A 22,472-nucleotide genomic window follows, 5' to 3' on the forward strand; every position below is an offset into this window, starting at 1 on the left:
GCCACGTGCTGCCCATGTATGTCAGATACGCAGTTCAGGAGAAGTAAAAAAAAAAAAGAAATTGAGAACGGTAGTTTCAAGCTTGTGCTGTCATTTTCTAACACAGGAGCCGACTGGACAGTTGCTGTGCAGTCAAGGCCCATATTAGAAGCACCCCCTTTGCTGGCTGTTGATCTGGGGACAGGAAATTCTGATGACTGTTAGGGTGAGTTCTCATGGGATGCTTGTTGGGTCGCCTGGTATATGAGCCACATGTTTAGATGAGGAAAATATATTAAATCAAAATGAGTTTTAGATGGAGTTATCCTGCAACGATGGATTTAAGAGACTAGGGTTAATGATCCAATAATGAAAAAAAGGACAAAAAAAACAAAACACACCTACATACGTGATTTATTTTTAACTCCAAGTTTATTTAAATTGTCTTCTTAGAGATATACCCACTTTAAAGACAAGGCAACTTTACATTTTCCTTTACAAATAATAAGACTTTTATTTCTTCTCTTGTAGTGAATTTTATATTTTCTGGGGTGGAATGGAGAATGCTTTTTTAAAACCATACTGGTATACCTATGTGTTTTAGAACACAGGTTAAAAAAAAATAAACATGGGGAAAACACAATAGACTTTTCCAAAAATCTGTGCATTGTTACTATTAATTTCACAATTAGTACAACCTCAGAAATATATTTTGTGTGTTGTCCATAGGCATGATGCACCTTTCAGGTGCATTCTGTGAGGAAGTGTGGCCATAGGCACACTTAGACCAATGTAATTCAAACGTTTTCGAAAACACAATAGTGACACATAATAAATACAGGTGCTTACTATTATTCATAGAAGCTACATGAGGGTAAATTCCGCAGGAGCTAGGGCAAGAAATGAAAAGTTACAAGAACAAAGGTAGTGGTCCTAAAGTGTTTTTATGTTGGACTTTGAAATTATGTTTTACTCTTCCCAGAATGCTCATTTTCAGGGGTATCCATAACCTGCAAAACTGGGCACAGAAACATTGGATCAAGAGGGCGCACGAACTGTGCTAAACAGATTAGTTGCACTTGTACACGTAAAGGAGCATTGTGAATCCATACTTTTTGTGCTTTGTAAATTATCCTTATTATCTAGAGCAGGGGTCGGCAACCCGTGGCACACAGACCACTTCTGTCTGGCACGCTGAAGCTCCGCAGCTGCCTCACTAAAGCAGCCTATAATGGCCAAGACGGAGCTTCTGCGCATGCGCAGCAGCTCCATTTCGCCCATCATCGGCTGCTTTAGTGAAGCAGCTCGTTATGGAACGGAGAAGGGGTGTTGACTCCAAAGGTAACTATGGGGAACAATATTAATTGGTGGCACAGCAATGTGGAATACTAAATTGGGGGCACACAATTTGGCTTACTATAAATTGGGGGCACAGCTATGTGACACACTATGAAGTGGGGCACTACTGTGTGGCTTAACATGAATGTTTATTTCTCTGTCCCATTGGTATTAATATTATGATATTCGCATCATAAAGTAAAACACAAATTATATATAATTTATTATGCACATGCAGACCTGGGCGTGACTAGATTTTAGCTGGCACACTGATAGAAAAACCCCTTATCTAGAGTTTGGGCAGGTGTAAGATGTAAAATAGGTCCAATGGTGACTGATAGTTTCCAGTATAAACGTATAAGTCCCGGACAGAGAGAGCAACATGATATAGTTCTCCTCTACACACTCTAAGGCGCAGATTCAATTGGATGCAATGTTCCTGAGAGCATCGCGGCCGCGCTTAATTGCCATTTGTACAGTAAAAAGTAAATCTTACTTCTGCTTACACCTCTATGGGGTGCGAGCAAAAGTGGGCGGTACTTTCATTAAAATAAATCGCTGCATAGTGTCTCGTGTTGTTCCGGGACACTACGTATCTTTTAGAATTCAATCTGCCACTAGGGGGTAAATGTATGATACTCCGGTTTCTTCAACTCCCGTGAGTTTGGCGAGATGACAGCTAAAATTTAAAGCGGCCCTGCCTTGTAAAGGCAAGTTTCACTTTACAAGGCAGTGCCGCTTTAAATTTTAGCTGTCATCTCGCCGAACTCGCGGGAGTTGAAAAAACCGGAGCATCATACATTTACCCCTAGGTGTCAATATAATTGGAAATGTTCTCAGAATTTAATGCGGAGTCCCTAGATTTACCATTGTAAGTGTGTATCCAAAATTTCATTAACATCCATTCAGATGAAGAGGTTAGTGTGCAACAAATTGCACATCTATATATCAGGCATGAATTCTCTGATGTTCATTAAAATCCAAATTACTGAAGAATTTATTACATTCAAAACATTCATATTGTTTCTCTCCTATGCGAAGTCACTGATGTGCAGTAAAATTTATTTTCTGCCTAATATAATTCCCACATTCTGAACATGAAAAAGGTTGCTCTTCTGTGTGAATTCTCAGATGCAAAACCAAATAAGATTTTATTCCAAAGGATTTCCCACATTCAGAACTTGCAAATTATTTTTCTACTGTGTGAATTTTCTGATGTTTAATAAGGTATGCTTTCTGTGCAAAACATTTCCCACATTCTGAACATAAAAATGGCTTCTCTCCGGTGTGAACCCTATGATGTATGAGAAGTTGTGCCTTACCCAAAAAACTTTTCCTGCATTCAGAACATGAATATGGTTTTTCCCCTGTGTGACTTCTCTCATGTAAAACTAAGCTACCTTTCTCTGTAAAACATTTCCCACACTCAGGGCATGGAAATGGTTTTTCTCCTGTGTGAATTTTGTCATGTTTGAGAAGATTTGCTTTACTAGCAAAACTTTTCAAGCATTCAGAACATGAATAGGGTTTTTCCCCTGTGTGACTTCTCTCATGTAAAACTAAGCTACCTTTCTCTGTAAAACATTTCCCACACACAGGGCATGGAAATGGTTTTTCTCCTGTGTGAATTTTCTCATGTTTGAGAAGATTTGCTTTACTAGCAAAACTTTTCAAGCATTCAGAACATGAATAGGGTTTTTCCCCTGTGTGACTTCTCTCATGTAAAACTAAGCTACCTTTCTCTGTAAAACATTTCCCACACACAGGGCATGGAAATGGTTTTTCTCCTGTGTGCATTGTCTCATGTTTGAGAAGATTTGCTTTACTAGCACAACTTTTATTGCATTCAGAACATGAATAGGGTTTCTCTCCAGCATGAATTCTCTTATGGTAGAGAAGACTTGCTTTATAAAGAAAACATTTCTCGCATTCTGAACATGAAAATTGTTTTTCTCCTGTGTGAATTTTCTGATGTATAACAAAAGTTGATTTACGAACAAAACATTTTCCACAGTCAGGACATGAAAATGGCCTTTCTCCTGTGTGACTCCTCTGATGCACAATAAAATCTGGTTTCAATCTAAAACCTTTCCCACATTCAGGGCATGAAAATGGTTTCTCTCCTGTATGAATTTTCTGATGTTTAGTCAAATATGATTTCTGCCTAAAACTTATTCCACATTTAGGGCATGAATGTGGTTTCTCTGCTGTGTGAACTTTCCTATGTTTGTAAAGATATTGTTTCTGTGTAAAACATTTCCCACATTCAGAACATGAAAATAATTTATCATCTGTGTGGACTTGCTCATGTGCAATAAGATGTGCATTACTACCAAAACATTTTCCACATTCAGAACATATAAACTGTTCCTTGTTAGTGTAAATTTCTTGATATGACTCAGGATCAGACAACGTATCTGTACTGAAGAATTCTGGATTGACAGTAGGAGTAATGCTAGTGGCAGCTTTAAACTTAGTTTGACTATCATTTTCTTCAAGGGCTGGAGAAAGAAAGAAATAACACAAAGTCAGTGAGGTCCCACATGCCATTGTTAATACATAAACATATTTCACAGTATCTACTTTCTGGGTACAACTGAGTGACATTGAAAAATAACAAGACATACTACACTCTCACATGATGGTCAATCACCATTGCCATCTCTGAGTGCCAACACATTTTTTTTTTTACTTCAAATGCACTTTATACTGACACCTGACAATGATGGTAAAACAAAGCAAAAAAACAAACAAACAAACGCTCAGGCAACCTATGCTACTGAGGTACCACAACTACCACCTTTGGCTGTCAGACCATGGTTGGACTTCAAAAGCAGCTACAAAGCCACAGGTTGTCTACTTCTGTCCTACAGTGGATTTGAAATATTTACAGTATAAATATAAACGCATAACTTTAAAATAATGAAATGATGTGTCATGTTTTGATTTTTTATTATTATTGCGAAGGGGAAAACAGAGCATATATAAAACAGGGACATATTCGGTAGATTAATAAATACACATATGAAAACAAAGGGTAGGTAAGGGCCTGCTCATGAGAGAGCTTAGCACCTAGTGGGCAAATATGAGACAAAAGGAGCAAGTGTGTCTCACAGTAGAGATCGAGACAGTAGTTATGATGTAACAATGTGAGTAGTATAGGCAGGAGTAGGGTAGGCACTTCTAATGAGGTGGGGTTTCAGTATGTGTTTAAATATATGAAGACTGGGAGAGTGGAGAAGAGACGCAGGCCAGAACTGACAGTACCTTACAATACTTTTTACATATCCTAAATCAATTACAATCCTGATTATGTGAGAAAAAAAGATAATGCCCATATTATCCGATTTCCACAATACAGCTTTCATAATCAGGACATGCCCAACAGAAACTGTAAGCAAATCATAAATACTTCTGCAAACTAATAATCAGTTATATTCAGAGGGCAGTACAACCCCTCTTGTAAGAACATAAGTAACCTTAGTAAATGAAAAGAAGAGGTAGAAAACCATATACTCTCGCACTAGGAAATATTTGTTCTTCAGACTCTAATAATTTCTGTCCGAAATTGGTTTACTTAGCCCTAAGAATGGTCTACACCAAAGGTGTCCAAGTTCAGTCCTCAAGGGCTACCAACAGTTCATGTTTTCAGGATTTATTTAATTATGCACAGGTGAGTTAATCTATTTGGCTGGATCATCAATTATCCCACCTGTTTCTACAGACAGAAATCCTGAAAACATGACCTGTTGGTAGCTCTTGAGGACTAAACTTGGACACCTCTTGTCTCTACCATACTATCATACAAACCCTTCGATCTAAGGATCTCAAAGTCCTGAAGCATATGAGTTCCACCTTGTTGTTTAACTGTGACACCTCCATGTCGACGTTCGATTAACGCCACTTGTCTACAGTATGTTGAAAGACCTCCGGAGACCATTTGCTAGGGGAAAGATTGTGTCTGCTCAGACTTCTGCTTCCCAAATCTCAACCCCTGGGATGAAGACTGTCAATTTGTCCTGAACGTTTCATTCGGTCCACTGAAAGATCCTGCATATCTCCTGAATGACCAGAGGACTCCTACACAGCCGTGGCGCTGTCCGTCGGTACCTTCTCTGCCCTGAGCCCTCAGCAGATGCTTTGGATAATCGCTTGTAGTTCCAACATTGATTGGAAGTTTGGATCCCTCCAAAGTCCAAAAAACATGACAGCTAAGTGCAAAGTTAGAGACCCCGAACCTGGCAAGCTGGTGTCGGTACAAGTAGTCCTAGACATCACTGGTCTCCCTCCAACACTCAACAGGCCACTGATTGCTGGCTTTCCCAATTAAAATCCTTTACAGAACCCAGCTGGGCTCAACCTCAGGCTAGAAATGACATACCACCTCTCTCAGGTGTTACTACTAATCTCCAGTACCGATAACGTTGGGAGCCACCAATCACCCAGACAATGTTAGCAACTGCTCAGTGCACTCCTCAGTGCCTGAGTATCAACTGTGTCCAATAACGATACCCCTGTTACAGGACTATATTAGGAAGTTTCTATTCGTGCTTCTTCAAATTCTTCAAATTATGTGTCCAGTCTCCCTGACGTCAGCACACCCATACCTGCATTTCCATCTGCAGTGTTTTCAGCCCTCATACCTGTTATGTACTCTGCTGCTTTCATGGAGGGAACAAACTACAATGGGCCATGACCTGGGTCCTCACTGAGTGAAGTCCATATCCTCTTGAGGAGATCCCTGGTGAAGTCTGGTGGGTGTCTTAGACTCCGCTCCAGTGTATTTGGTTGTGCAAATCCCGCCTGCTAGTTACTGTCATCTGTGAGTTTACCTCGCTACACTTGCTGTCTCTCTCTCTTCTACAGGGTCACTGCGATATACTCTGTTGTATCCATTTGTTTACTGCCTTAACAGTCCAAGCACATCACGTGTTACATGCTGTTTCGATCAATGCCAACACCTCCGTGTACCTCATTACACGCTATGCGCTGTTCAATCAATGCCAACACCTTGGATCACCTTAGTATACCCCACATGCTGCCAAGGCAGTGCCAAGAAACTATGTACTCCGCTGCATGTTACCCTTTGGGGGGAGACATATAACTTGACTGCACAAACACAAAGTTCCACTTTGTGAGTCGTTTCAACAAGAAACTAAGCAAACTAGACCACCTTGAAAGTCTATACCAACTTACCCATAATCTTCATGTAGAAGTGTACTGAAGTCTGTTTGACAGAACAACAGAGACCATACTATTTTCCGTAAAGTCTTAATCTCCTCTACCAACAAGAACACACCGTTTCTGGGTGTATCAAAAAGAAGATCCAAAATTCATTGTAATGAAATGAACTTGAACTTCTTGTAGTTCAGTATCCAGCCATGGAATTACAGAGTCTGTGCAGTCACTTGAACATGGGACAGAAGCACAAGTAGGGATTGAGCATCACTCCCTTGGACTGCAACATAGCCGCCATGACCTTGATGAAAACCCTTGGGGCCGTGACAAGCTCAAAGGGAAGTGCGCGAAATTGGTAATGACTGAACAGAGAAACTGAGAATGACTGATGTCCTTCCCAGATTGGAACATGAAAATAAGTGTCATTGACGTCCAAAGCCACCAAGAACTTATCCCATTCTATGCTGTTTATTACAGACTTCAAAAGACTCCATCTTGAATCTAGGCATCTAAAGCTGGGTATTTAAAGTTTTCAGATTCAGGATGGGCCTAAATAAAACATTGGGTTTTTGCACCAATAACAGGTTGGGATATAACCACAAACCTTTTATGATTCTTTCCTTATTCTGAATTTGGCCTACAGTACCTCTGTGCTACCAGAGGTGCTGCTGTTATATCTGGACAGTTTATCCTTGCCTGTAAATAATTAAGCCCACATCATCTAATCTGGATCATGATCACCTGTGCCTGGCCTTTTTAAGACAGCCTTTTCCAACAGACTGGTGCCAGTTCCTTTGTCTCTGCTGCTGGTCTCCATGATACCCCTGACTGTATCTCGACTTCTCCCTGGCATTTGACTCCTGCTTTGTTCCATTGTCCTGCAACTCCTCTTGTGACACAGACCTCTGCTTTGTTTGACCTTTCTTCTGATCTCTGGCTTGCCTGACCCTCCTTTTGCCAGATTCTCCCATGGATCGTCCATTGCTTTGTGCGTCCTGGCTAACCCGTGGCTCATGCCTCCTGACAAACCTGTAATTCACTGTTCTCATGCCTATACTTTATCTGCTAAACCTAGTAACCTGAATCTGCACTTCACCATGTGTGCCTGATATCCCGTGTCTCCTGTTTCATCTGCCAAACCTAGTCATCCTGCTACACTGTTCTGCAATTCAACTTTTGTGTCTAGGACTCTGCATTTTCCATTATACCTGTTATTCCTGCTGTCTCAAACCTGCTCCTTCTATGAACTATGCTTGCCATTAACTGCACTTATTTGCTTTCTGTGTAAACTATGTTTATAATAAAGACACTTTTGGTTTAAGTATAATCACTTTCTGTGGAATTCATATTGGAACCCTAACACCTTTCTGATGGTAGAACCACCCCTGAGGAAATCAGGTAGTGAATGGAAGCCATGTGGTAAAAACCATCTGGGTGGAGATCTGATGTGATATATCATGTGCCCCCCGATTCCTCTCACACAGGTATCTGTGGCAATGTTGAACCACTGATCCCAGGAAGAGGAGTAGATGGGCTTCCACTGCAGCAGATTCTGGGTGGGCAGAAAGCCCATCATGCCGATTACTTGTCTGAATGCTTGGCCGCTGTATGTCTAGCAGTCCAGGCCTGTCTCACTCTCTGAATACCTCTCCTCTAGGTGTAAAAGACTGCCCTCTGGTATGCTGACTCCTACCTCACCAATAAAACTGAAAGGAGCAAAACCTGTAAACTTTGGATCTGGGAGAATCAACAAAAAGGAAAGCAATTTTATCCCCGTTGTAACCCAAATAATAATGTTCTAATCAACCTCTGAGGCCTTTATCGAACTGTCCAGAAGGCAATTTAGAGTTATTCCTAGCCTTAGTCCTTGAGGATCTCCCCCTATGTGACACAATAGACACAGAACAATAGAAAAACAAACAACAAAAGACAGAAAAAGCACATAATCAGAAGTGAATGAGTCTGCAATACATACCCAGAGTCTAGTGAAACAGAGGGTTTACCACTCAGAAAACCAACCCCGAGACCTCCCCCCATGGCCCAGAACTGGATTAGCAGCCGTCCAAAATGGCAGCCCCCTCCAGTAATCCAGTGCCTAATGGGGGATTACATCAGAGTAACCTCGACCTGACCTAGAAGGAAAAAGAGAGACCTAGGGCCACCATGACTTTTACAGGCCCTCTTTCAATATTGTGCCAAAGGTACCCAGTGTCTACCAATAGACAGCAAGTGAACAGTCAGTTCTTGTAGTTGATGTGTTGTAAGCAGGAAAAAGGCGCAAGCGTAAGGGATGAGCAAGTTTGACAAGAGCCAAAATTGTGATGGCTAGATGACTAGGTCAGAGCATGTCCAAAACGACAGCTCTTCTGGGGTGTTCCCAGCATGCAGTGGCTAGAACCTACCAAAAGTAGTCCAAGAAATGAGAACTGGTGAACCAGCAACAGCGTCATGGGCGCCCAAGGCTCATTGATGCGGGTGGAGAGCGAAGGTTAGCCCGTCTGGTCCAATTCCACAGAAGAGCTACTGTAGCACAAATTGCTGAAAAAGTAAATTATGGCTATGATAGAAAGGTACGTGAGCACCAGAACTGGAACGTGGAGCAATGGAAGAGGTCTGGTCCAATGAATCATGTTTTCCTTTGCATCGTGTGAAGGCTGGGTGCATGTGTGTTGTTTACTTGGGGTGGAGAAGGCACCTGGATACACTATGGGAAGAAGGCAACCTGGCGGAGGCATTGTGATGCTCTGGGCAATGCTCTGCTAGAAAAACCTTGGGTTATGGCATTCATGTGGATGTTACTTTGACACGTACCACCTACAAAATCATTGCTGCAGACCAAGAAAATGCCATCATAGTAGCGGTATTCCCTGATGACAGTGGCCCCTTTCAGCAGGATAATGTGCCCTGCCACACTGCAAAAATTGTTGAGAAATAGTTTGAGGAACATGACAAAGAATTCAAGGTGTTGACTAGGCATTCAAATTCCCCAGATCTCAATCCAATCGAGTTGTGATGAGCTAGAAAAACAAGTCCAAGCCATGAAAGCCCCAACTCGCAAATTACAGGACATAAAAGGTGCTGCTGCTAACGTTTTGGTGTCAGATACCATAGGACACCCTAACAGGTCTTGTGGAATCCATGCCTGAATGGGTCATAGCTATTTTGGTGGCTGGAAGGGGACCTACACAATATTAGGCAGGTGGTTGTAATGTTGTGGCTAATCGCTGTAGCACCCACTGTGGCTCATAGGAAGAACAGCAAAACACAGAGATCCAGGGTTTAAATCCCACAGTGGACACTACATATGGAGGTCCACCTACAAATAACAGGCTTACATTCAGGGTGTCGGCAGATGATGAACAGACTTTTTTTTTTTTTTTTTTTACAAACATGTTATTAGCTTACACCAAAAATGAAAGTAGTAACAGCATCCAGACAAAATGTGAATCAATGGAGATAAATAAAAAAAAGACATTTCAAGCTTGCAATATCTAATTAAGTACTTATTTATAAAGTATTGTAATGTCAGTATTTTCTTACTTATAGGTGAAAATGTCATAATTTTTACTGACTTAACAGCAAATGTACTGATAAATGGTAACCCTGCTTTCAGCTGGAGATTCAGGATATACTAAATAACGTGTGGTGTTTAGAACTGACCTATATCAAGGAAAACAAAAATACAATTTGTATATATAGGAGGAGAGAGTCTAATAGGGGCTGATGTCTCCTGATGTATGAGAAACACCAGAGAGTGTGTGGAGGAGACTGGTCAGATCTCTTGTCTGGTAACACACAGTGACATGATGTGAGGAGGAGAACAGGAGTCTAATAGGAGCTGATGTCTCCTGATGTATGAGAAACACCAGAGTGTGTGGAGGAGACTGGTCAGATCTCTTGTCTGGTAACACAGTGATATGATGTGAGGAGGAGAACAGGAGTCTAATAGGGGCTGATGTCTCCTGATGTATGAGAAACACCAGAGAGTGTGTGGAGGAGACTGGTCAGATCTCTTGTCTGGTAACACACAGTGACATGATGTGAGGAGGAGAACAGGAGTCTAATAGGGGCTGATGTCTCCTGATGTATAAGAAACACCAGAGAGTGTGTGGAGGAGACTGGTCAGATCTCTTGTCTGGTAACACAGTGACATGATGTGAGGAGGAGAACAGGAGTCTAATAGGGGCTGATGTCTCCTGATGTATGAGAAACACCAGAGAGTGTGTGGAGGAGACTGGTCAGATCTCTTGTCTGGTAACACACAGTGATATGATGTGAGGAGGAGAACAGGAGTCTAATAGGGGCTGATGTCTCCTGATGTATGAGAAACACCACAGAGTGTGTGGAGGAGACTGGTCAGATCTCTTGTCTGGTAACACACAGTGACATGATGTGAGGAGAACAGGAGTCTAATAGGGGCTGATGTCTCCTGATGTATGAGAAACACCAGAGAGTGTGTGGAGGAGACTGGTCAGATCTCTTGTCTGGTAACACACAGTGATATGATGTGAGGAGGAGATCAGGGGTCTAATAGGGGCTGATGTCTCCTGATGTATGAGAAACACCAGAGTGTGTGGAGGAGACTGGTCAGATCTCTTGTCTGGTAACACACAGTGACATGATGTGAGGAGGAGAACAGGAGTCTAATAGGGGCTGATGTCTCCTGATGTATGAGATACACCAGAAAGTGTGTGGAGGAGACTGGTCAGATCTCTTGTCTGGTAACACACAGTGATATGATGTGAGGAGGAGAACAGGAGTCTAATAGGGGCTGATGTCTCCTGATGTATGAGAAACACCAGAAAGTGTGTGGAGGAGACTGGTCAGATCTCTTGTCTGGTAACACACAGTGACATGATGTGAGGAGGAGAACAGGAGTCTAATAGGGGCTGATGTCTCCTGATGTATGAGAAACACCAGAAAGTGTGTGGAGGAGACTGGTCAGATCTCTTGTCTGGTAACACACAGTGATATGATGTGAGGAGGAGAACAGGAGTCTAATAGGGGCTGATGTCTCCTGATGTATGAGAAACACCAGAGAGTGTGTGGAGGAGACTGGTCAGATCTCTTGTCTGGTAACACACAGTGACATGATGTGAGGAGGAGAACAGGAGTCTAATAGGGGCTGATGTCTTCTGATGTATAAGAAACATCAGAGAGTGTGTGGAGGAGACTGGTCAGATCTCTTGTCTGGTAACACACAGTGATATGATGTGAGGAGGAGAACAGGAGTCTAATAGGGGCTGATGGCTTCTGATGTATAAGAAACACCAGAGAGTGTGTGGAGGAGACTGGTCAGATCTCTTGTCTGGTAACACACAGTGACATGATGTGAGGAGGAGAACAAGAGTCTAATAGGGGCTGATGGCTCCTGATGTATGAGAAACACCAGAGTGTGTGGAGGAGACTGGTCAGATCTCTTGTCTGGTAACACACAGTGACATGATGTGAGGAGGAGAACAAGAGTCTAATAGGGGCTGATGGCTCCTGATGTATGAGAAACACCAGAGTGTGTGGAGGAGACTGGTCAGATCTCTTGTCTGGTAACACACAGTGATATGATGTGAGGAGGAGAACAGGAGTCTAATAGGGGCTGATGTCTCCTGATGTATAAGAAACACCAGAGAGTGTGTGGAGGAGACTGGTCAGATCTCTTGTCTGGTAACACAGTGACATGATGTGAGGAGGAGAACAGGAGTCTAATAGGGGCTGATGTCTCCTGATGTATGAGAAACACCAGAGTGTGTGGAGGAGACTGGTCAGATCTCTTGTCTGGTAACACACAGTGACATGATGTGAGGAGGAGAACAGGGGTCTAATAGGGGCTGATGTCTCCTGATGTATGAGAAACACCAGAGAGTGTGTGGAGGAGACTGGTCAGATCTCTTGTCTGGTAACACACAGTGACATGATGTGAGGAGGAGAACAGGAGTCTAATATGGACAGATGGAAGGGAGAATATGTGAATCTTTTCTCTATTTAGTGACCATTACTCACCTGTGCTGATATCTGTAAGGATTTCCTTCTTCTTAATCCTCATGCATTTCTCCTCTTCTTCCGGAGCTGCTTGGTCAAAATCGACGACAATAATCATATTTTCTTCCTAAATAACACACACGCAATAATAAAGTCACTATAATCCTATTATCGTCTTATAAGAACTTAAAACTTATTGGTAAATATGCTTTTACTTATGCAATGAGAGGGGTAAAAGGAATTAATAAAGGTCTAAGACACCCTCTCGTTAAAAAGAACGCTGGTGATACTTCTCTGTTGTGTTCTTAAATATTGCCATTGTTAGATATTAATGTAAAGGACTACTTAGTTATGCACTTCTACTGTGAAAGAGTGATGGCCGCTGTGAGTGGATCACTATTAAATAACTTTTGGTAAAAATGTATTTAAAGGAAATAGCGCAGGGCACATATTTATATAATTGCATAGGTACTTATTTTCTTGTATTGTATATATTCTGAGATAGGAGATCGTTATTTCTGAGGCCAGGGTACAAACTGGTCTTTCCTGTTTAACCTTGCTATAGGATATGCCTATATCGGATACAATAGGCCTTTGTGGATGAAGGTCTTGTGTGTTTTGGGATGTATTTAGTATGGAAGTGTCATTGTTTAGGATTTGTAAGGTTGCTAGTGGAAACCTCCAATGAGGCATATGTGCAAGGAAGTCTGATAGCAGAAAGTGCTAATGAAGTTTTGTGATGAAGTGTCATGTCTGCTCTGACCAAAGGACCAGCAGGGGGTCGTTACTGTGTGGCCTTTTGCCAGAGTGAATTTCATAGATAAGTGTAAATTTTGTTAGCCTTCAAATGCATGTAAATTTATGTTTTGCTAAGCAGGGTTACATTCTGTTTCTAAAAATAGACTATTTCTGAACTGTATAAAAGAGGAGCTCTGTGAACATGTAAGTGTTCTTCTGAATTGTCATCTGACCTGATCACACTGATATCTTCCACCAGTGTGTGAGAGCAAATAAACCATCTTGCTTCAAAGACCTGCTTGGAAACATCTTCAATATTGCTGTTTTTCTGTTATCTACAGATTAGACCCTAAAATCTAATCCATTCTCCGGCTGTCTCTGAGGTTGGACCCAAGCTTTTCCAGTACCAACGCTCTGCCTGCTACCCATGCAGACCTGGTCCATGTGATAGGCCAGGGGGTCCCATTCACAGCAACCTGGATCCATAGTAAGAGGTCCAGAGTTACCAGCCAGGTAAACCAGCAACGAGATACGCTAGCAGCGTCAGTGACCCAGAAGAAACCCAGTACTGGATGCCAATAAGGAGTCCAATGGTGGAAGCTTTTGTAAGCCCCTCCTACTGCGGAAAGAGGGCGCTTTTTGGATAACGAAAGGGAACGGTGGCAAAGTAAGCCCAGCCGGTTCCTAGCAACAACAGACAGGGTGGCATAGGCGGTCCATCCTGTCACAGCCGTCTTGGGAAACTGTGGCATATTTAAGTAGTACATGAAACTCTATTACCACAAGTCTATAAGCGCTGACCGCAGCTGCTCTCAACATTGGAATATTGAACTTTAGAGGTCAGCCACCATGAACTGGAAATGCCGGTCAGTCCAGAACTCCAAAACAAGGTAAAGAAGTGCTGCCCAGGTAAGCTTTTAGCATATCCCTCAGTCTTTGTATAGTGCTGAGTGTTCCACACTAGTCTGGGCCCCCTTGCAACTTGAGTAGCACCTGAAGAACGCAGAAATCCCTACGCACAAGCCTTGCTAGCTGCTTGAGAGCAGTTGAGTGCAACCCAGCACTGGTCACCAATTTATTTCTTCCCACCTACATGTGGGAAAGGAAAGAATCAGGTCCTGGATGTTAGGACCCAGACATTTACCTCAACCAGTCATTTTCAGCCACTATGGAAGACAGGTTTGTTCACCCATTGTCCCTTTTGGATTTGAATCCACTTCAATATCCCTGCAGACTACAAATTTGCATTGTGGAGTATAAATCCTACACTTCATTCACTGGACTACAGCCTGACCTAAAGGTCTAAATCCAACATACTCTATAAGAACATTCGTTTAAATTGCTGAAATGAGAATATTTTTTTTAATTCCTTGTTGACATGTGAAACTAAATCTTCACCAGATCTGCGAGTCTACTCCGTGCAAACCACATTCTCATGGAGTGTACCAGGTGTCCTTCAACAGCAATGTATGCTGGGCAATGTAGTTTGTAAGCAGTGGCAAGCTAGTATCTATCCACTTAACCCTTAATCCAAACCGTTTATTAATACGAAAAACCTATTGTTATGGAAATCAGGGAAATGAACATGAAACAAAAGCCAGAACAACTCATTGGTAGGTCCTAATACAGAGGCAGAGATGTCAGTGACATCTTGGTTAGAACTATGGGGGTAATCCATGTGTAGAGAAATGTGAAAATGTTCTTACAAATGTCCTTGAGTGAAAGACTATATAATCTTACATCATATTCTATTTAAAAAAAATTCCTACCCATCGCATGCCAGGCAGTTCAGAATCTCCCACAAGTAAATGCCAGTGCAATTTGTGTGGTGGCTTAATATGACAAGCCAGCAGAGATAGCATGACCTCATCATTACTAAAGTCACAGTCTCCATCATTACAAACATATAGATGAAAACCCTCTCCCAGACTATAGACATAGAAAATAACACCGTTATGAAGAAGAAATATTCACTATTTGCTGCTGATACCTTAATGCATTTGTCTAGTTTGATCTCTTCCTCTGTACATTCCTGTGAATAGAGAGGGCTGGCATATCGTTCTGGTGTATTTCTGTTACTGGATCCATCTGTAGGAAACACAGGGACTGAATAAGTTTACTTAGGACACAATGGTACTATACAACACATAAATACATTGTATATAATAATGTACATGTAAGGAGCCACACACTTTTGGAATACGGAAACACCTATAAACTTGAAGACACATAGGTCTCTTAACGCAATATATGAAGGGACATTTTGTGCATTAATAGATATATGTAATCAAAGCATATTAAACAGGATTGTTCCCTTACTGTTAATTCCTTTTCTCTGAGGCATGTAGGGGAACAGACTTTTGGTAAAAGAAAGAATTCTCCTTTCATTTATAACGATCCAGCAGCACCTATTCCTCCTTAATTTATCCGCAATCATGCCAGAAGAAAATTCAGCATTCCTAAGCAGGATAATTTGTGTCCTGCGACACAGTATCAGCACCATGTGAAAAATGATGTCTTCTTCTTAAGAAGGAGAACACAGATAGTGCAATTTTCTAAAGCCACATAGAACAGAAGAGGAAAGGGATACCTAAAAGGAGACCGCTGCTTTGAGAATTTCCCTGCTGATGGCATTGTGCAGGAATGTATAAATAAACTTTGAAGATGTATCACCTGAATACAAGGACGCTCCGATGCAGATCTGTTCTGCTGAAGCCCAAGAGAAAACTACTGTGCAAGGGAAATGCAACACAATCCTAGCAGATAACAGACCAAGATAGACTCCGTAATGCACAACCGTAATTTATATACCATATAAACATGTGGTCTTGATCTAGGAGGAAATAGGAATTGCAAAGTCATTGCATGGGTCTTCATGGATGGCATCGTCATCATGAAGGTCTGGAATTTTCATACACAGCTATACTGTGAACCACATCCACAGCGCGATAGGTCATCTCGTTCCCATTTCAAAATTACAGACAGAAGTAAGCCAATACCAGCTCCTGATTTATATGGACATTGGTTCATAAAACAGAATGTCCAAAGAACTGCCATATATTCATAGAAGATAAAACGGCCTCAACTCCCCTACTAATCGTACTATGGCCGACGTCAGGACCCTGATGTAATCATGTTGCAGGAAACTCATTTTAAAGACCCCCACCGACACTAGCAAGTAAGCAAAACCCTCATGCTTTCAACTCTACTGCGGAGGCTAAGGGGTACATTTACTAAACTGCAGGTTTGAAAAAGTGGAGATGTTGCCTATAGCAACCATTCAGATTCTAGCTGTCATTTTGTAGATTGTACTAAATAAAATAACTAGAATCTGATTGGTTGCTAAAGGCAACATCTCCACTTTTTCAAACCCTCAATTTAGTAAATATACCCCTAAATGTAGAGGCACAGTCATCTTACTTCATCATAGAGTCCCCCTGACCGTTTATACTACAATACAAGACAAACATGGTAGATTTATCATACACAGGGGCACCCTTAATCAAACGCCTGTTACGTTTTCCTCTGTCTATGGAAGCAATGTGCAGCACATTTGTTTTACCCTCTTCTGGGGTATCAACTCTGTTACAATCTTTGTATCACCATCCCCTGCAGACTACCATCCCTTGTAGGCCTTGGTCCACCCATTTATTCAACCATACGCAACCCAGGCTGATATAACCCCTAGCTGGAGAGCAGAGTCATGGCAGCAAAAATTCTTTTAGTAAACTGTTTAGTCATAAAAGCTTTATTCATGTTAAAAAAGGGATAGGGATTACGTTCATCCCCAGTAGTAGTGGTTCCCCGCATGTCCAGAATGTGTTAAGAAAAAAACAATAAGGGGCCAAAATTACTATGATACAGAGAAACACTAGTGGTGTCCACTCTCTATGTCACGGTCACTATGTTTGAGGGGGAACATGAAGATTTGAAACAAGGAGTGTAAGGGCTGCACCTAGCTCTGAGGCGTCTGAAGGTTGATAACTGCCCAAAATAGGATGAGCAAGGAATGCTCATTGTACTCTCCTTGCAGGAGATTAAGATGAGGGATTATGTTAAGAAGATCCTGGTGTAGACTTCAAACTAATCAGCATAAATATGCAATGTGGGACAGCAACCTGGATTAGAAACCAAAACTTTCATTCTGATCGCACATCTCCCGAGTTATCTGAGAAAGAGAAACAATGGATCGCACCACAGTCTTACCCACCCAGGCTTAGGAACGGGCTGATCAGTTAAGGTCTTGAGCACCAGGAGTATAGTGGCGCTAGTTGTCTAGCAGAAAGATTAGTCTCTGTACAGCCAGTGTAGCCTCCTGTCAGTTTAGGCATAGCATCCTGAGAACTGGACATTTTACGATTATACAGGAGAGGTCCATGTGTAACTGTGAGTTACAGGACCACTAGCAAGAAATCCACAAGCAGCTCTTGATCTCGCCCTTCAATCAAATAAAAAGCTGTACATAGGTGAAAAGGGGTCACTAAAAACAGGACAAGTGTATTCCTCTTCAATCCTCTTTAACCTGCCTCTACCTAAACTGGAAAGGGAACCTATATATTGTAATGACTGACATGGAGTATTTTGAGGAAAAGGAATTAAGTGTAAGCATAATTCACAATTTTCAGTGATGTTGAAGAGACTGGAGTAGACAACTGCGAACTTGTAGGCTGGTCTATGAATTGTTTGGAGATAACCACTGATTAGGCTGAAAGGCACATGTAAACCCCTTGCATCTATTTCCTGTGGTTACCTCATCTTGCAGCTTACATCTCCATGAAAGTCTCTAGAGGCTATGACACCACAGATCACCTCCTCCATGATTCTGGGTTCCCATGTGCAAACACTTGGAGGCTGTCCTCTTTGCTAAGCTCCACACTCTTGTCCAGCACACATCTAAGATGCTTTCCCAAGAGAAGAAGCCAGAATTCCATTTATTTCTTTCGTTTGCCAGTTGTTCAAGCATCTTGTCCTTTTTTGGCATTCCCTTGCTCAAGTTACTGAAAAGACCAGGAACACTAGAGGTGCACGGATCTATCATAATAACAGACCCTGATGACCAGACCATCTGGCCTCACAGCTGAAGTCCAGGATAGATGTGAGGATGATGGCATCCTGCGGTGGAGACAGGAAGCAGAGAGGGGGACAACCACAGTTCCCTCATTAAATGTTTCAGTTGTCTGGGCCAACTAACCGAGGAGTCAATGTATCATAATGTACAAAGAAAAATCAAAGACCAAACACAAGGGCATGGAAAATCTGAAGATCTGGGCTGCTGGAGGGCTATAGAGGAGAGAGAAAGGCATTCTTTCACTTCAGGGGCCCACCTCATCTTTCCAATTTGTATGGGGGAAAAAAAAAAACAGTAACCACTCCTGGGGTTATATTTACTAAACTGCGGGTTTGAAAAAGTGGAGATGTTGCCTATAGCAACCAATCAAATTCTAGTTATTTATTTAGTACATGCTACAGAATGACAGCTAGAATATGATTGGTTGCTATAAGCAACATCTCCCGCAGTTTAGTAAATATACTCCCTGGAGCACATAACTTACAAAGTATACAGTCCTACAAATTCAGTCTCTTACTAAATACAAACAACCATGCTTAACCTATTTCAAGACAATATACAATTACCCTCTGTATGTGATTGGAGCAAAATATTTTCAAGACGTCTGTGTCCTTGAATGAAACAAACATTAGAATAACCTTTACTATTTGGCGCTACTGCCATCTACCCATGTATGTAACGTTCACATATTGAACGCTTAAATTGCAGAATCGCATTCTCAATCTTCAAAATGATCACAGGATTTACACTCAATTTACCATTTGTCTCTCACCTGTGATTACATCTTCAGGAACTACCTCCTTGTTACTCTGATCATCCTTCTCAAAGGTCTCTTCTCCATTATCAATCTTCGATAGCTTCTTATCACTTAAATTTTGATCCTAAATGTCATATAATATAACAAAGAGGTCTCATAAAATTGTATAGAAAAAGAGGATTTATGTACTTACGTTAAATCCGTTTCTCTGATTCCGTCTGGGGGACACTGCTTACCATGGGGTTGTGGAGGGAGCTTGGGAAGTTGGCACCTAACTAGTTAACTTTAGTACTGCCGACAGACCCCTCCCCTCTACAATCCCCCTGCCCCCTCTTGTTCAGTTAATTAAAAAGCCCAAGGAGGAAAAGGCCAGTCAAACAAGAGCACACAGAAGAAAAGCAGAAGGGAGGGATCGCAGTATCCCCCAGACGGAATCAGAGAAACGGATTTAACGTAAGTGGGGGACACTGCTTACCATGGGGACGTTCTAAAGCAGCCCCCTAAGGGTGGGACTACTCTGAAAATCCCGCTCGTAAAGCACTACGAGCGAAATTTGCATCTGCTGATGCAAATACATTAAACTGATAAAATTTTGTAAAGGTGTGGACAGAGGACCAGATGGCTGCCCTGCAAAGCTGGTCCGCAGAAGCCCCATTTCTCGCTGCCCACAACGCCCCTACTGATCTGGTGGAATGGGCCGAAAGTCTCTCCGGCACAGGACGGTTAACCTTTATGTAAGCTTGCTTAATGGTTGCCGTAATCCATCTTGCAATGGACTGTTTTGAGGCTGGCCAGCCTCTCTTATTAGCATCATAAAGAACAAATAGAGAATCAGTACGTCTAATCTGAGAAGTTCTTTTGACATAAATGCGGAGAGCCCTAACCACATCTAACTTTTCTACAGACTGTTGATCCGAATGGGAAGAAGATGAGAAGACCGGAACTACAATTTCCTGGTTCAGATGGAAAGCCGAAACTACTTTTGGAATGAAGGAAGAGAGGGTTCTTAACACTGCTCTGTCCTGGTGGAAAACCAGATATGGTTCCTGACAAGACAGCGCCCCTAATTCCGAAACCCTACGTGCAGATGCGATAGCCAAAAGAAAGAGGACCTTCCAGGTCAACCACTTCAAATCTGCCACAAGTAATGGCTCAAAAGGAGGCCCTTTAAGCATATCCAGTACCAGGTTGAGATCCCAAGGCGCCGTAGGCGGAACATAGGGAGGCTGAATATGCAAGACTCCCTGGAGGAAAGTCCTAATATCTGGTAAATCCGCTAATTTCAGGTGAAAAAATACTGAAAGTGCCGAAACCTGGACTTTTAGAGAACCTAACCTAAGCTCTGCTTCCAGACCATCCTGAAGGAAAGCCAATAAGCGAGGGGAAACGAAAGGAGGACGTGTGACATGTCCTATTTTCGCACCATCTGATGTAGGCTCTCCAAATCCGTTGATAGATGCGAGCTGAAACTGGCTTTCTGGCTCGCATCATAGTGTTCACTACGTTGGAGGAAAAACCTCTAGCCCTCCAGAGGCTGGCTTCAACAGCCATGCCGTTAAACTGAGCTGAGGTAAATTCTGGTGACGGAAGGGACCTTGTAGAAGAAGGTCGTCTCGAGACGGAAGACGGAAACCCTGTCCTTCCGCCATAGAGATTATGTCTGCGTACCAGACTCGGCGCGGCCATGAGGGAGCTATTAGAATTACTGGAAGACCTCCCTGCCTTACTCGTCTGAGTACGCGAGGAAGCATGGGGATCGGAGGAAACAGGTATCCCAACCTGAACTCCCATGACATCGTCATGACGTCCACTGCCACCGCTAAGGGGTCTCTTGCCCTTGCGCAGAACCTGTGAACCTTTCTGTTGTGTCTGGAGGCCATGAGACCTATGTCTGGAAGACCCCATCTCTGAACCAGGGACTGGAAAACTTCCGGATGGAGTGACCACTCCCCCGGCATCATCTGGATTCGACTTATGTAGTCGGCCTCCCAATTTCTTATTCCTGGAATGTATACTGCCGATATTGCTGGAACATGTTGTTCTGCCCAAACCAAAATTTGAGCTGCAATATTCATTGCAGCTGCACTCCTGGTTCCTTCCTGCCTGTTGACATATACCACGGCCGTGGCATTGTCTGACTGAACTCTGACAGGGTGGCCCTGGAGGAGGGACTGGGCCCCCCGGAGGGCCAGTAGAATTGCCTTCAACTCCAGCACGTTTATGGATAGGGCTGATTCCTGAACCGACCAAAGTCCCTGGAGCCTGAGGTGCAGGATTACCGCCCCCCAACCTTTCAGGCTGGCGTCTGTCGTAGCTATGATCCAAGACCATGGAGCGAAGGACCTGCCCACTGTCATGTGATCCTGAATCAGCCACCACTGAAGTGATTCTCTCGCCCCTGGAGATAGAGAGATCCTCTGGAGATCCAAATGTAGGTGGAATCCTGACCATTTCATCAACAGATCCCACTGAAAACATCGAGAATGGGCTCGACCGAAAGGGATGGTCTCGAAGGAGGCCACCATCTTTCCCAGCAGCCGCATGCACAAGTGCATAGAGGGGCTGGGAGAAGACAAGACTTGAGTTGTTATACTCTGAATTGAACTGATCTTCTCGACAGGCAGGAACACCTTTTGCTGGCTGGTGTCCATAATGAGCCCTAGGAAAACCATGCGTTGACACGGAACCATCTGGGATTTCCTTAAATTTATTAGCCATCCATGGCCCTTGAGAACCGCCAAGGTGAGGGATAAGTGATGACGTAAGCAATTCTCCGTGGAGGATTTGATGAGCAGGTCGTCCAATAGGGCACGTCCTGAACTCCTTGAAGGTGAAGACATACTGCCATAACTGACATGATCTTCGTGAAAACCCTCGGTGCTGTTGAGAGGCCGAAGGGAAGGGCCCGAAACCGATAGTGGAAGGATCCCACCGAGAATCTTAGGAGAGACTGTTGGTGGATCCAAATGGGAATGTGGAGGTATGCATCTTTTATGTCTATGGACGCCATAAACTGATTCTTCTCTAAGCCGTTTATCACTGACCTTAGGGATTCCATCCGAAATTTGTCCACCCGTAAGTGCACATTGAGGCCCTTTAAGTTTAGGATGGGACGAAAGGAGCCGTCCGGCTTCTTGACCAGAAACAGGTTTGAATAAAACCCCTTTCCCTTCTGGTAATCTGGGACCCTGCAGATAACTCTTTGGGAAAGAAGAGAGACGACACAATCCTGTATTGCCTGCCTTCTTGATGGATCTCGGGGGAGAGGGGTCATGAAGAAGCGATGTGGAACCGGGCCCAGCAAGTCTATCCTGTACCCCTCTGATATAATGCCCCGAATCCAAGGATCTTGGGAGGACGCTGCCCACTGTTCCTGAAACAAAGACAGACGTCCCCCCACTGGCGCCCCCTCCAGGAGAACAGAGTGGTCGTCAGGAC

At 42.9% G+C, this 22,472-nt stretch overlaps 1 protein-coding gene across 1 annotated transcript in view; it reads right to left on the bottom strand.

Moving 5' to 3' along the window:
- LOC142095441 (uncharacterized) overlaps positions 1–22,472 on the bottom strand; it is a 51,406-nt gene that overhangs the window by 21,264 nt on the left and 7,670 nt on the right. Inside the window, 4 exon segments of the mRNA XM_075178387.1 lie at positions 2,363–3,818; positions 12,493–12,598; positions 15,200–15,297; positions 19,050–19,158. Coding sequence (XP_075034488.1) covers positions 2,363–3,818; positions 12,493–12,598; positions 15,200–15,297; positions 19,050–19,158 — 1,769 coding nt within the window.

Source organism: Mixophyes fleayi, chromosome 6 (genome assembly GCF_038048845.1).
Source record: "Mixophyes fleayi isolate aMixFle1 chromosome 6, aMixFle1.hap1, whole genome shotgun sequence".
In the NCBI taxonomy this organism is placed as follows: domain Eukaryota; kingdom Metazoa; phylum Chordata; class Amphibia; order Anura; family Limnodynastidae; genus Mixophyes; species Mixophyes fleayi.